This window comes from Furipterus horrens, unplaced genomic scaffold, assembly GCF_987537825.1.
Source record: "Furipterus horrens unplaced genomic scaffold, mFurHor1.1.pri manual_scaffold_8, whole genome shotgun sequence".
NCBI classification, from domain to species: domain Eukaryota; kingdom Metazoa; phylum Chordata; class Mammalia; order Chiroptera; family Furipteridae; genus Furipterus; species Furipterus horrens.
The window spans coordinates 27,994,103-28,009,070 of record NW_028327178.1 but is presented as its reverse complement, the minus strand read 5'-3'; the positions used below and the strand labels follow the sequence as shown (position 1 = coordinate 28,009,070).

Sequence of the window (14,968 nt, the reverse complement as noted above, 5' to 3'; positions counted from 1 at the left end):
AAGGACTGGAATCGTCATTTCTCCTTAGATACACAATTACCAACAAAATACGTGAAAAGATGTTGAATGTCATTAGGGAAATGCAAATCAAAACCACAATAAGATGCCACTTCACAACCACCAGGATGGTTAGAAAAAAAAAACAAAAATGGAAAATGAGTGTTGGTGAGGATGTGGAGAAAATGGAACTCTTGTTAAAGATGGAATTACCATATGACCCAGCACTGTCACTCCTAGGTATATATTGCCCTCCCATCCCCAAGAAAGAAAGAAAATGAGTACTCAAACAGATACACATTTGTGTTCACAGCAGCACTATTCACAATGGCCAATAGGCAGAAACAACTCAAATGTACATCACCAAATGAATGGATAAACAACACATGGCATATGCATACAATGTAGTAATATTATTCAGCAATTAAAACGGAACGAAGTTCTAATATATGTTACAAGAGAAGGACCTCAAAAACATTACACTATGTAGAAGAGGCCAGACACAAAAGATCACAAGTACATGAAATGTCCAGAACAGGTAAATCCACAGAGACAGAAGGCAGACTAGTGGTTGCCAGAAGCTGGGGGAGGGGAGAATGGGGAGCAGCTAAGTGGGTAGGGGGTTTCCTTTAGGGTGATAGATTTCTGCACTAGGTAACATTGGTATTTGCAAAACATTGTAAATGTACTAAACACCACTGAATTTTTCACCTTAAAATGGTTAACTTTTTATGTCGAGTAAATTTCCCTCCAATTAAAAACAGAAAGAGAGACGGGGAAAAAAACAACAACAAAAAGCTCTCTTGCACACGTGTCTAGAGCAGGCTGGACCGAGGTCTACTTGCGGCCCTGCATCCACCGGCCTCGGCCAAAGTCAATACCCCAGCTCGCAAATCTAGGGGTAGACATGGGCTGAGGAAACGATAATAGGGGCATCAGAGGAGATCAGGAGACAAAGACAGAGGAATCGGCGGGTCACTCGGCACATGACATCGCTACCGCGGCTGGGTCCAGCGGCCCCACTCAGGCTCCGGGCTGAGGAGAATCCTCGGGGGACCCGGGGGCGGGGCATGAGTCGGCCGGCGCGCGGGACTGACGCAAAAGAAACCGGAACTCCTCATCTAGGGCACCCGTTTCCGGAAGGAGCTTGGATCCCGACGTCAAAGTCCGCCACGCCGGGAATCCAGCTTCCGGAGCCTTCTTTTGTCACCGGGTCTTCACAGGGTGGGGACGGCGGTGACGATGAGGCAGAAGCATTACCTTGAGGCCGCGGCGCGGACGCTGCAAGACAGCTGCCCGGGCCAGGCCCGCTATCTCCTGTAAGACCCGGACGGGAGGGGAAGCGGGAGGCGAGCAGAGAGGTGTTCCTCGTCCTCACGAGTTTCTTTCTCTTTTCCAGCTGGGCCTACAGTTCGTCACACGGTAGGGAGAACGCCCGTCGGCTGTGGCTCAGGCTCTCATCGCCCCGCACCTCTCCATGCCGCATAGCGCTCAGAGTGATCCAGAAGGGAAACCTAATCGACCCACTGCCGTCATAAATCCCCCGCAGAGGCTTAATGTGCTTTAACTTGCCTGACTTAGTAGTGGCATTTGACTCATTGATCAGTCTTCTCGAAACGGTTTCCTTATTTGACTTCCAGGTCATCACATAGTTCATCTCCTACCTCTTTAGCCAATACATCTTGATCTGCGTTGCTCATTCCTCTTAAGTTCCCCAAACTCTATAAATACCGGAATCTCCTAGGACTCTTTCCTTGGACCTCTTTTTTTCTAGGTGCATCCTCTTCCATCGTGACAGTTTTTCATCCAGTCTCATGGCCTTTAAATTCTGTATACTAAGGACTTCCAAATTTATATCCCCAGCCCAGATCTCTCCCGGGAATTCTAGACTGATACCCAGATGCCTTCTTGGCAACTTTTGAATATCTATTAGGCCAGAACCCGAGCTTTACCCTCCAACACAGTTCTTCTTGTTTCAGCAAATAACTCCTCTTTAGACTTAATCAGCCCCCAAACCTTGGGGCCATTCTTGACTCCCTATCTGCACACCGCCCCAAACCAATACACCAGCAAATCTTGTTGGCTTTAAAGTACAGTAGTCCCTCTCTATACCGGGATTCACTTATCGCAGCCTCACTGTATCGTGGGATTAAAAAAAATATTATATTTAATTATCGCGGATTTTTTGCTATATTGCGGGATTTTGCAGTACTGTATACGTATGTTGTTAAAGTTATGTAGTTTTAAGAGTGTAGAATATGTTTAAGAACATAAGTAGTGTTTATAAAAGTGTGGAAAAGGTTAATAAGGGAGTGGGGAAGGTTAATAAGGGACTGGGAATGGTTTATAAGTGTGTGGGAAGGGTTTATAAAGCCTTAAAAATACGTATAAATACTAAAATAAATCTAAGGTTCCTACTCCGTGGATTTTCACTTACCGCAGGGGGAGTCTAGAACATAATACCTGCGATAAGCGAGGGAATACTGTATAGCCATCATCAAGCCACATCTAACACATCTGTCTTAACACCCTGGTCTAAGCCACTAGTCTTTGTCCCAGATTATTGCCAACAGCTCCCATGCTTTTCTACAGGACATTCTCAGGCCTAATGAAAACCTAAGCTAGATCATGTCACTTCTCTGCCACAAGCTCTCAAATGACTTCCCATCTGAGTGAAAGTGAATATCTTTTAAAGGGACTACAAGGCCTTATGTTTATAGGCCAGCATTACCTCTTTGACCTGCTCTCCCTTTTGTTGACTTAACTTGAACCACTACTAGGCTATTTCACAGCCTTTACCCTTCTTTCTGCCTGGAACTCTTACCTCACATGTCTGCTTGGCTTCGTCCCTCACTTTCTATGGTCTTTGCAAGTGTCATTCCACGAAGCCTTCCCTGGCTACCTTGTTTACGACTACTACAGCTCCATTACACTCCCTAGTCACCTTTCCTGTCTTCCTTTTTTCTTCCCAGCACTTAACATTTGGTATTGTTATATTTATTGTCTCTCTGCATGAATTGTCCTTTGTTCACTGCTGTGTCTCCATCTCCCAGAACAGTGCCTGTCACTTAACAGTCAGTCAATAAATATAAATAAATTTTACATTTGGCAGAGCTAAGTTACAAGCATGGTGCTTAGCTATTTGTAGTGCTGTTGTATCCATAGGACTTAGCACAGTGCTCACCAATAAATATTGAATAAATAGATGGTGTGTTTACCTTCCTTTTCAGCTACATCACCTTCATGCTCTCACCTTTCCCTCCATAGCCCTTTACCTATAATGGACCTCTTTTCCAGCTGCATTCACATTGCCATCTCCAAATAGTCATCTATGACAAACTTAGTCAAGCCGTCTCTTTGAAGTGTTTCTAGCTGGTCCATGAAGAGTTTAATAATTTCCAGGGCAGTTATATCATATTCTGTTATAGTCCTACCAGTCTTATCTTCATTTGTTTAGTACTCTCCTAGAATGTGAGTTCTTTAAAGAGAGCAATGCTTTCTCTTCCATATTTGTGTCTGCACATCCTAGCATGCTAGATGGTCAGTGAATGCTTTCTTGATTGCATAAAGGGTCTGGGGCAAGTCTGGTGTCTGTACGTTGTACTAAGAGAGTTACCTTTTGTCCAAAGCCCAGCCCACAAACCACAAAATTGTGCTATTTAAAAAAGAAACAAAGTCGCAGTAAATTTTGTTATTTTGTAATAAATGTGTTTGTGAAATAGGTGAGACATACAGCCTTTTTTTATTTAGTACAAGCAATGAGCAACAGAGTGGGGAATTACCTGTCTGTTGCTAAAAAGGAATGAATGGATAAAGTGTTTTGCAAAATAAATTATTGCCAGTTTATCTTTTAAGATATTCTCATACTTTGAGTTTGCTTAAGGATAATATCTGCTTATATTAAATAATATATGCTTTTTCACATTTATAATATTGGCAATGTGTTTGAGGTAACAAAATATTCTGATTTGATGAATCATGAATTTCATTTGTATAATTTTAGATGCTAAAAGCACTTTTGAAGGAACATGTCCATACTGTTTCCAGTTGCTGGTTCTGGATAATTCTCGAGTGCGCCTCAAACCCAAGCCCAAACTGACACCCAGAGTACAGAAACTTCTTAATCGAGAAGCAAGAAATTATACACTCAGCTTTAAAGAAGTCAAAATTTTGGAAAAGTACAAAAACTCCAAAAGTATATTGGTAAGATTTCAATTCTTAAACTATAATTTTTTTTCTTAAAATGAGGTTAAGAATCAGCCTGAAATTACTTAGAAATTTTTAGTAGTGTATTGAGATTGTCAAAATATATACATATTTTTTTCTAGTGGTTACTGTTTCAGCAAGAGTACAGCTTATTTTTGTTTTTCACAATTACTTAAAACCAAATATCATGAGCTCTCAATTGTTCTCAGCTCTTATTGCTGAGCACAGTTATTTTTACAAATTTGAGAATTTTATTTAGCTGACCAATGTGACTTCATGCGACCTGCAGCTACCACTAAATTATTTTTTCAGTTAATGGTCCTTCAAAAAAACAGTAGCTTATTTGTTAGGTGCCATTGTCACTTCTTTGGTCATCTGCTCCTCCATGTCAGAGTTATGTATTTAAGTTTACGTCCAACAAAGGTAAATACACCTTATATTTATTCATTAAACCTTTACTGAGGGTCTATCTTATGCCAAATAATGCTAAGTATTGGGGATATAAAATGGAATAAAACAACCAAAAGCAAATTACTTGTGGCTTATTATATGGAGACCAGTATCAAATACATTATTACCAGGCACTGTGCTGGGCATTGGACATCATGACAGCTTATGTCTGGCACAAGATTCCAATGAGTAATAACTTGGATTGGAACTGCCATACTTTGGAGTTTATAGTATTGGACCAGTAAATGCATTTTGCTTTGTCATAAAATTGACTATTTAACCTATATCCAGTCTCTTCAAAGAACATAAAGCAACTTACATAGACCTTTGATAAATGCAGATCTCCCATTTTCATTTTTATCTGCTCATGAACATCAGAGTACTTCTCAGCTAACCTAGTTTGTAGTAATTTTGTTGAGGCCCGGACTGAATCCTGAGCATTATGAGTCAGGAGTGCAAAAGAAAGACACTTAGCTGGAAAATGTTCCATTTCTTGAAAAATGAATTCTGAAAAGAAACCAACCTCTAGAGCTAATGGAAGTGAAGAAGCATGAGAATGTGAAAATTGATTTGATGGGTTTTGTAAGGTACTTTAGACCTATATTTACAGAATCACTAAGGATTCGAGGGAGTCACTTAGATTTTCAGTAATATATTGCCATGTTTTATTGGGAAAAGGCTTAGAGTTCATCTGCAAAAAATGTTAAATGTCGACTGCTATTATAAAGAACCATCCAGGTGTTAAAGGGTATCATTCCCAGTCTCCTCCATTTCCCCTAAACATGGTTTTACATTGGGAAAGTAGAGACTGTTATTGCTAAAAGGCATTTTGAATTAAATACAAATGTTTAGCCATTAATTTATTGGAAATTTTCTCATTTTAAATTTGTGTTTTACCTGAGTCCTGCTGCGAGATTACTAGCTCTCTGAAGTCAGCCTCTGTTACTCACCCTATAGTACCTGGTCTACTCCCTTGCATATAAGAATTTAATGAACATGTATGTACTTTATTGGAGTAAATTATAAGAGAAATCATGCCAAATATTTCTTTTTCTCATGGTAGTTGATTACTTGTAAAACATGCAACAGAACAGTTAAACATCATGGTAAAAGTAGAAGCTTTCTGTCAGCATTGAAGAGCAATCCTACCACTCCTACGAGTAAATTCAGCCTGAAGACACCAGAAAGAAAGACCCTCAGTTCTGCAAACTTAAATCATAGTATGACTGGTTCCAAAGGCAAGAGCCCAGCGTTGATTTTCAGGTATCTTAATTTATTAAGTTATTTGAATCGCCAGTTAACTCCTGTGTATTTGTCCTAATTTCCTGTTATGTACACTCCATAAATTTGCCATGCAGTTCAGGTCCTAGCTGCCTTTTATTCTCCTTACCTCTTTTTTCCTTTAGTATCATGCACTCCCATATCTTTTATTCTCATCTCTGCATGATTTTCAGGTATATTCCTCTACTTCTAGCCTCCCCTGTTCCCAGCTGTCTGCTAAATATGACCTCTTCATCCACCTACATGTCCCCACAGCTAACTACTCAAACCTGCCCATCCTCCTTATTCAGTGAATAAACCTGCCCTTCTAGACATTCTGACTGGAAATGACAAGTACAGTTGACAACTACTGCCTTGGTGCTTGTCCAGTTAGCCACCAGTTTCTAGCTATCCTACTTTTGTGATGTTTACAGCTGTTCTTTTTCTCCCTGCTGCTGCTATCTGTTCAGGTCTTTGTTCACCTTTTGCTCAGTCTCCCTGTTTAAACCTTTCTAGTTTGATAATTCCCTGAAGCACAGCTCTGAGTAGAAGCATCTAACTCTGTTCCATGTGGTCCAAACGCAACAACTGGGCTTTCTAGCCCTCACTCTCTGGCACCAATCTGTCTGCCTGTCTTACTTTGCCTTAATTTAGCCTGTGTGTCAGCAAAGTGGAACAGCTCACAATTTACTTTCCTGCTCCTTTGTTCTTGCTGTTCGCTCTAACAAATGCCTATGGGAATCTTAACTAAATAGGGATTTGTCAAGTGATACCAAATAAACTGTGGCTGGGCACATGTTTTATTTTTAGTAATCCTCAATACTGTAGTCACTGTGATAGTCAATACATTTAATTCCATAGAAACTGTGAAAGGAATTTTTGAATATTTGTTACAAAAGAGAAACTGAGGCTGGTAGTTTCTTGAACATAACAAAATGCAGGAAGGACTATATTATGTCTGCTTATTGAATTGATTTTTTTTTTTATATTGGGTTTATTGGGTAAGAATTAAAATTTCAAGTCCAGTTTTCTCTAAATTCTTGATTTAATTGTTTTGATATTTGATATGATAGAAATTCACCATGGACATTTCCACTTACTGGATTAAAGTAGATTAAAGAAAATTTGGTGTATTTATAATATACTTGCATTTAGACCAGACTGCTTCCTAGACATATGCAGAAATGAGAAAAGTATTTCACATTTATGTTATAGATTGGGAAGCAGAAGAAGAAGAGGGGTCTGGCTTACCTCAAAGAAGGGCTTGGAGGATGGAAGCCAGTTGGAAAGAATGAAATAGAATGAGATATAATATACACATATCAGATGGGGAATCATTTATTGAGTGGATATATTTAGAGGACTTCCTCTGTGCCTGGCACTGTTAAAAAGCACTGGAATATATAATTAATAGTACAAAGTGCCTGCCCAGTGGAGCTTACATTCTGGGGGAAGATACAATGGAAAGGCACCTACATGTGTAGGTTGAGATCCTTCACTTTTAAGAAAGGAAGTGAACTTGAGCTGTGAAGAAAAATGTTTCAGTCCTTGCTTAGCATTGTCATGAATCTTCACCTGATGACACTTTACCTTTAGCCTTCTCTTTCAGGTGTGATAGAAGCTTCCAGAACCACCCAATAGACTAAATGTTGCTTATGGCCTATTAGTGAGGAGGTTTTGGGGAATGAGTGCTGGGAAAAGCTACTGGCCATGATGAGGAAGAGTAGAAAATGTTTCTAGTAGCCGTAATTTAGGCTAAGCAGGAAGAACACTTTACAACTACTGTGGTTTTATGTTTCTTTTCAGAACACCTATATCTGGACAGTCAACACCCACTTCGTCCTCAAAAAATGTGAACAAAACCAAGAAACACTTCTCTCAATTAAAAATGTTGCTTAGTCAGAGTGAATCCAAAAAGAATTCAAAGGTGGACTTCAGAAATTTCTTATCTTCTTTGTAAAGGATGGACTATGAAAAGTTTAATGCAATTTTTGAAACTGAAGTGAGAAAAACAGCTTTTTAAAAACCTTTTTCTTTAAATACATGAAAACTAGGATCCAAAAGCAAACTTTTTTGGCATTCTTCAGTGTTTATGGAGAAAATACCTCATTAGAATGAATAAAACCTGCCTACCTCACAGGGTGGTTCTGAGAATCAAAAATAGATGCAAGGTTCTTGTAAGTAGTAAGGACATATATGGACATTGATTATACTATTTTCTCCCTTAATTAAGCTTTCATTATTTGTCACTTTCTTACATAAGGAACTTCAGACCTATATGAGGGTCCACGCCTTTCTAGATGCCTGTAATGCTAATTTGGAAAAATGACTAAGTATGTATGTTCATGTTTTTCCACAATCATCTGCATAATTGTGTATTAGTTAAATTTGAACATTATTCCTATCTTGCATCCAAAAGTAAATATTCTTGATTGTAGATGGTTTAGTCAGATACCAGACTCTTCATTTTTACAACTTTCTGTTATTCCTTTGGTAATATTTCACCATAAGTGAGCTTTCGTGTGCTCTGATGAAATCTAAAATTTATTATTTCTAGGTTTAAAATGTACACTAGAATAGAACATAGTATAATAGTTTAGCTATCTTAAATTTTCTGTGGAACACAAAAATACTTTTTGAAAATGATGGGCAAGAATTGCATTCAACCTATTTTTGAAAAACTTTAAATAAATAATTTAGATACTTTAAACTATAGTGTTTCCAAGTCTCTCTGCTGCTACAAGTTTAAAACTTATTTTTCTTCCATTAGGGCTTGGTAAACTGAGAGGCCAAGGTTATTAACAAGTTGGTCTTGTAGACATGTGAAGTAAAGTTATACTTAACTAGTGTCAGCATCAAAGAGGAACAGTGAGGGTCACCATTCTGAACTTTAGACCGAGTCACAGCTGTGGAAGCTGGGCCTTCCCTTTATGTCCACAGCATCTAGTATAATACTTTAGTCATGGTAGATACATTACCTTTCTGGCTAACTTCTCACTGGGACATGTGTGCCTCGTGAACTCTTTGTGCTCTTCTGTTCACTCACCCAGTCACAGTGAGCTCTTTGTAGTTCTCAGAACATGCCATCTTCTTGCCAGCTGTGGGCCTTTGTACCTGGTTTTGGAGAACACTGTCCCCTCCAACCCCACTGCATTAGGAAGGCCCGCTCTTATTACAGTGCTGTTGACCCTGTGGTTTACTGTTCCTGACTGTGTCCCTAACTAACTGGGAGCTGTCTGCGTTTCTGGGTGTTCTCAGTTATCCCCCAGCACTCAGCAAAATCTCTGTAAATTCAAATCCCTTAGCCCACTAGTTCACACTAGATTTAGAACTAATATCCGTTCCAACTACAGGACGGTGATATAAATTAGTAATAAAAGTAGGAACTCATAGGTGGGAGCTATTTATATTACCTCAATTGCAAATAAAGGACATCATGTATTCGTGACGTTCTTTTCTTTTTGGCAGAAGGATCTTTGGGCTTCTCTAAAGAAAATATTAAAATTATAGTGAGGACATAAAACTATGAAGCTTGTGTGTTTCAAGTGAGGATACCATCAAAAAATGAAAAAATAACCCACTGGGAGAAAATACTTGCAAGTCATGTATCTGTAAGGAGCCTATATCCAGAATTACAAAGAACTCTTAAAATTCAACAATTAAAAGACAACAGGGACAAAAAAATCTGAGCAGACAGTTCTCCAAATAAACAAATAGCCAACAAGTACACTCCTAGGTATACAAAGTCTGTCCAGAAGGTATCCAGGCATGTAATATGAAAAACAGATGTTTATTAAAGAAGATACAAGAAACATTGCACATAGGACAATGATGCCTCAGTCCCCTTCAATGTAGGCACTGTGGGACTTCCCACAGTTCTCACAATCACCATCGGCTGTCCCTTTATATTCTTCTGAATTTCATCAACGGTCTGAAATCTTCCTTTTTATAGGTAAAAGCCAGAAGTCTCAGGGCACCATGTGTAGGCGGTAGGGGGGCTGAGTCACCTGGCTGATTTGATGTTTTGCCAAAACACTGTGAGATGTGGTGCATGAACAGACATGTTATCATGATGAAGCTGCCAATCACCAGATGCCCTTAGCTGCAGCCTTCTGAATGGTCTGAATAGTTTCCGCAGAGGAATGTTCCAAGCTCCACACAAAATTTGATGCAGATTCATTGCTCTACTTGCTCAGTTGTTTTGAATGTGACAGCCACACAGTACACATGCTAACTCAATGCCATCTTCGACTCCCGCTGACTAGTACAGTGAAGTTGTCATTGTTCACCCATGTGCATTCCAATCCACTCTCCTTGGCTGCCAGGTTATACATTGACATCACGCAAACCGTTCTGGTTATATTAACAATGGCTGGACTTTTTCTGGACAGCCCAACTTGGGTGCCTCTACTGGACTTGGAAGATGCCCTGTACCTGCCTACACACAGCTCTTCTCACATGGAGGCCTGAGTGCCTCCCAGTCTGAGCTCTGTGAGGGCTGTAATTCCAAAACGTAATTCAGTTAGTGTTCAATATGCTTTATCTGTTTTGGGACTAAACTTACAATTAAATATAAATTGGGATATTTTTCTGAATAAAAGTCAATTTGCATATAATACTAGTTATCCCAATTTCTCTTTTAAAAAATATTGTAGACAAATTTTTCACAGATTTTTAAAAAAATTTATTGGAATGACATTGGTTAATAACAAAAGTTTCAAGTGTACAATTCTATAATACATCTGTATGTTGCATTGTGTACTTGTTTTAAGTACAATTTTATTGTCTATTTTGATGCTAAATTGTTACATCTTGACCAGCGAGAGCCCCTTTTAAGCTGGCTGCTGTCTTTTTTAATCCTCTCCTGAGGACATGCTTATGGATTTTTGAGAGGGGGAAGGGAGAGATAAAGAGAGAAACATCAATGTGAGAGAAGAACATCGATCAGCTGCCTCACACACACCCTGACTAGGGACTGAACCTGCAACCTAGGCATGTGCCCTGACTGGGAATCGAACCTGCAAACTTTCTGTTTACAGGACGATGCTCCAACCAACTGAGCCACAGTAGCCAGGGCTAAGCTGACTTCTTTCAATCCCATCAAAACTTTGAAAGCATTCTCTTTGGTTTCTTGCAAAGAACAGTCTCAGGATCCTCCTCCGTCTCTCAGCTCTAAGTAAGACACGTAAGCAACCGCTCTCCAAGAAACCCTGCTATTTTTAAGCAAAAATTAGTAGTAATGACAGAACTAGGATGTTGGGGATGCTTTTACTGAGGGACAGAAATGGTACTGCTACACTAGACCACTCCAGAGGTGGAGCTGGAAAAGATAAATTCTTTAAAACTCTTTGAGTTCTCATATTTAAAATTTAACTCTAACATTAGCAAATGTCTACTTGAATATTTTAACCCTTCAAGAAAATAATAGTATATCTTCTCTAATAATTTGATCATGTAATTAATTATTCCTTTAATTAAAATTCTTAATTCTAAGAATTACTTGTTTGTTATAGTGTAGCCTACTTGTTAAGACTGTAGTTTTTGTGGTCCTGCCCTGAAGAACCTGGCTGTTATTGACTGTGTAATCTTTGGCAAATTCTTAATTTCTCAGTCTGTTTCCTTATGTGTAAAATAAGAATAACAGTACTTACCTCATAAAGATACTGGGAGGACGCAATGAGATGATAGATTGAAAAATACCTAGGAGAGTGGATGGCATATTGCAAGTGTTCAAGCAGTTAATGCTATTATCATAATTGATACAAAAGTTCTATAAAAATAGGAATATCAATCCTAATAATAAAACTACTAGATGAATAACAAAATCTAGCGTTACTCTGTGGTGGTTGTCCTTTGAATATGCCTCACTAATGATGTAGGCCAAATGTTGTGAGGTATTTGTAAAAATGTATTTGTTGTGATTATACTGACAGACTCTTCTTGACCAGAAGAATCCAGACAGGCTTCTCTGAGCCCTCTTATCTTTGCCTCCCTAACCCAGTTTTAGCAAGAATCCTACTAAGCCAGTTTAGTGAGAATTCCCCCACCCTTGACACATGATCACTTTGGCCTACCTCCAACAACCACCATGTTAAGCCAGTTCAGCAAGAATCCCCCTGCCCTTGATGTCTCCTCTTAGTGAATTTTACATCCATTGACCCTCTCACTCTGCTCCTTGGCGACAAACCCCTGGGTGTCTGGTATATTTGGAGTTGAGCCCCATCTTTTTCCCCTAGTGGGATAGTCTTGCTACCTATCACACAAGTCTGAATAAAGTCTTCCATACATTTTTAACAAGTGTTGGAATAATTTGTCTTTAACAATATTGAAAATTGTCTAATATATCTCCACTCTAGTTGTTTTCCATATTCAAGACAGTTTGGTTTTCTAACAAGTGATAGACTTTGGTGACTGCGTTCTTGAGGAAGCATGTAGGTAGGTACTGGAAATTAAGGGGAGTTTGCTCTATGAATTCACCTCATGAAATGTATAAAATCCAAGTGGTTCAGTTCCCAAAGTTATGTACAAGGGGTCTTTCCAGCTTCAGTTGGGTCCTCCTGTAATGGCCCAAACCATAGTTTTAAGTACAAGATTTATATATACAAGTTTCTCTGGAATAGTTCCAAATTATCTTTTACTTTTCTCAAGGATGGAAACTGGTAGGAGTTTGGAATCAACATACTTTTATAAATTGGGCATCCCAAAAGGTTAGTTATAAATCTTAGGTACAGTTATTTATTGTCATTAAAGTTAAGACAAAAGAGAATGCAGTGATACAAGTGTTCACATACACATTGAATATACATATAATTTATAATATTTAAAGTTTGTCTCTGAATCCTTAACTTTTATTTTTTATTTTATTTTTATTGTTTTTCTACTATGATTGTCCCACTTTTCCCCTCATTGCTACCCCCTACCCAGCCCACCCCTGAATCCTTAACTTTTAAAAATGTAAACTCTATAGAGATCATTAGATCATAGTCATTTCAGATTAGTTGTTTCATCATTTCATTCTGAGCTTAAAAAAAGATCACACAAGCTTGTGTGAAGGTTGGGTAATGGTGCTAAGTATCCATGTTTTGGGTTTTTGTTTCAATATCTTGGAATTACATTTACAGGTATAGAGCTAAATAACTCTCCCATCCAAATGGAGAACTGGGGCAATGGCCAGAGGACTACATCTCCCAGAATTTCTAGGTGATAAGAATCAGAAAGTTCTGATTCAGTTGGTATGTGGCCCTTCTGCAAATGTCCCAAGTGACTCTTACTAAGGGAGTTTGGCAAACTGCCAGAGATTCCCAGATTTCTAGTATCCTCCAATTCTTCTTTAAATTCAAGGTGTGGTGAGAGGACCTGTTCTACAAAGGAGTTTGAGGTACTAAGTGACCTGTTCACTCAAAAGCACTTAAGCACTCCTGAGCAAGTCGTGAGACCTGGTCTTGTTCTCTGCCCATAAGGAACCTGCTATGTATAAAGAACTATAAAACCTATACTTTATTATCTTACCACTTGAAATTTTAAATTTGAAGCAAGTCACAGACTCCAAAGGTTGGTCTACAGTAGGTTGTCAAAATGTAGTCCCTAAACCCAGTGGCATCAGCATCAAATTGTTAGAAATGTAAACTACCAGGCCTTACCCCAGAAGCTGTGAGGGTGGGGCCCAGCCATCAGTAGTTTAATACGCCCTACAGGTGATCCAGTGTTCCCTCCAGTTTGGGAACCACTGGCCAAGCAAAAGGAATCTCCTTCAGCCATTTCTCCACCATAATGTTGCTGAGTACTTCTAATACTCTCCTTCCTTCCCTACCCCATATCCAATTAATCAGATTCACCAAAATAATCTACACATTTCAAAAAGAACATAAAACTTTATTAAGAACATCTTATATTTTCATCAGATACAGCCAAACAAATAGGGTTAAAGGAACAGGGAAACTTCATCTTCCCATGTGCTATTGCCACCTCAGAACAGACACTCACGTGTGGATGGCTGGAATTACAGAGGGCAACAAATGCTCTGTATAAATAAATTCAGTAGGTAACTCAATGCTCCCTTTCTACACAGAGAACTGGGTTTGCACGTAAAAAAAAAAAAATCTTTCATATAGTGCAACAGCTATGAAACAAGACTATACCTTTAGGAGCTATTTCTTAATAGAATACAAAGCAGTTTAGTAGCTTACATTATTTCATATAATATCAATTTTTACAATGGAAATTTCAGAAAGGACATTCTAACTTTCCCAATTAATTTGTATTTGAGTTTTTTCATTCATTTCTCAGAACCAGTTCAACATCTAATAGGCAAGTTGCTCATCTAGTGACAACTGACAACCTAGTTTTTGTTCCTTTAATTTTGCATGTCAAGATGGCCAGGCCATCCCAGCTTTTGCTGATTCTGAAGTTCTTTCAGAAAAACCCTGATTCAGAGTGCACGTGAGGAAAGGTACCAAAATAGCTGCATCTGGGCTAGCTTTCCTAGAGGGGAGGTTGGCTATTGAGCAGAGCTGATTTTCTCAGACTCCCAGGTTCCCCCATGTGGTTCTTTTACTTATAGTGATGGAAGGAGCAGAGGGAAGGTCAGGGAATCTGTTCAAACTGCCACTCCGGAGAGCTCTCTGCACTGCTTGTGGAGAGAAGAGTGATGGTGTCCACTCATCCACAGTTCCCCTACTGTAAGTGTGGTGATACGCTTTTCTTTTGAGGGGGCAGGCCCAACCGCACTCAGAGATGCGTGGTTTGCCTCACACACACAGTGGATTTGGTATTACAATACCCCCATCTGACCCCCTTTCTTGAGAAGTACTCTATCTTTTAGAAAAGAAGACTTTTTACTGCTAAGGCTTACCATGTTAACTATCATAAGGCTGAAAATGTAACTTCTAAACCACACCATGTCATTTGTGTTCACAGTTAGTGAATTACCCAACAACCGAAGGTTTGAGGAGGACTGGCCACAGGTTGTGGTTGGGGGTGGGATTCAGGCTGAGTACTATTACATATCACAAATTGCATCAAGCTCTTTAAAAAAATAATGCATTTTTATAATAAA

General features: G+C 39.0%; 1 protein-coding gene across 1 annotated transcript; it reads left to right on the top strand.

Annotated features, from left to right (window-relative positions):
- The first annotated feature begins 1,113 nt into the window (after positions 1 to 1,113).
- RMP24 (ribonuclease MRP subunit p24) lies at positions 1,114 to 9,182 on the top strand. Its single transcript, XM_090285649.1, has 5 exons — positions 1,114 to 1,316; positions 1,397 to 1,419; positions 4,001 to 4,200; positions 5,717 to 5,916; positions 7,720 to 9,182. Exons 1-5 carry the CDS (start codon positions 1,240 to 1,242, stop codon positions 7,871 to 7,873), a joined length of 654 nt encoding a protein of 217 aa, XP_090141775.1. The 5' UTR covers positions 1,114 to 1,239; the 3' UTR covers positions 7,874 to 9,182.
- The last annotated feature ends 5,786 nt before the right edge of the window (positions 9,183 to 14,968 follow it).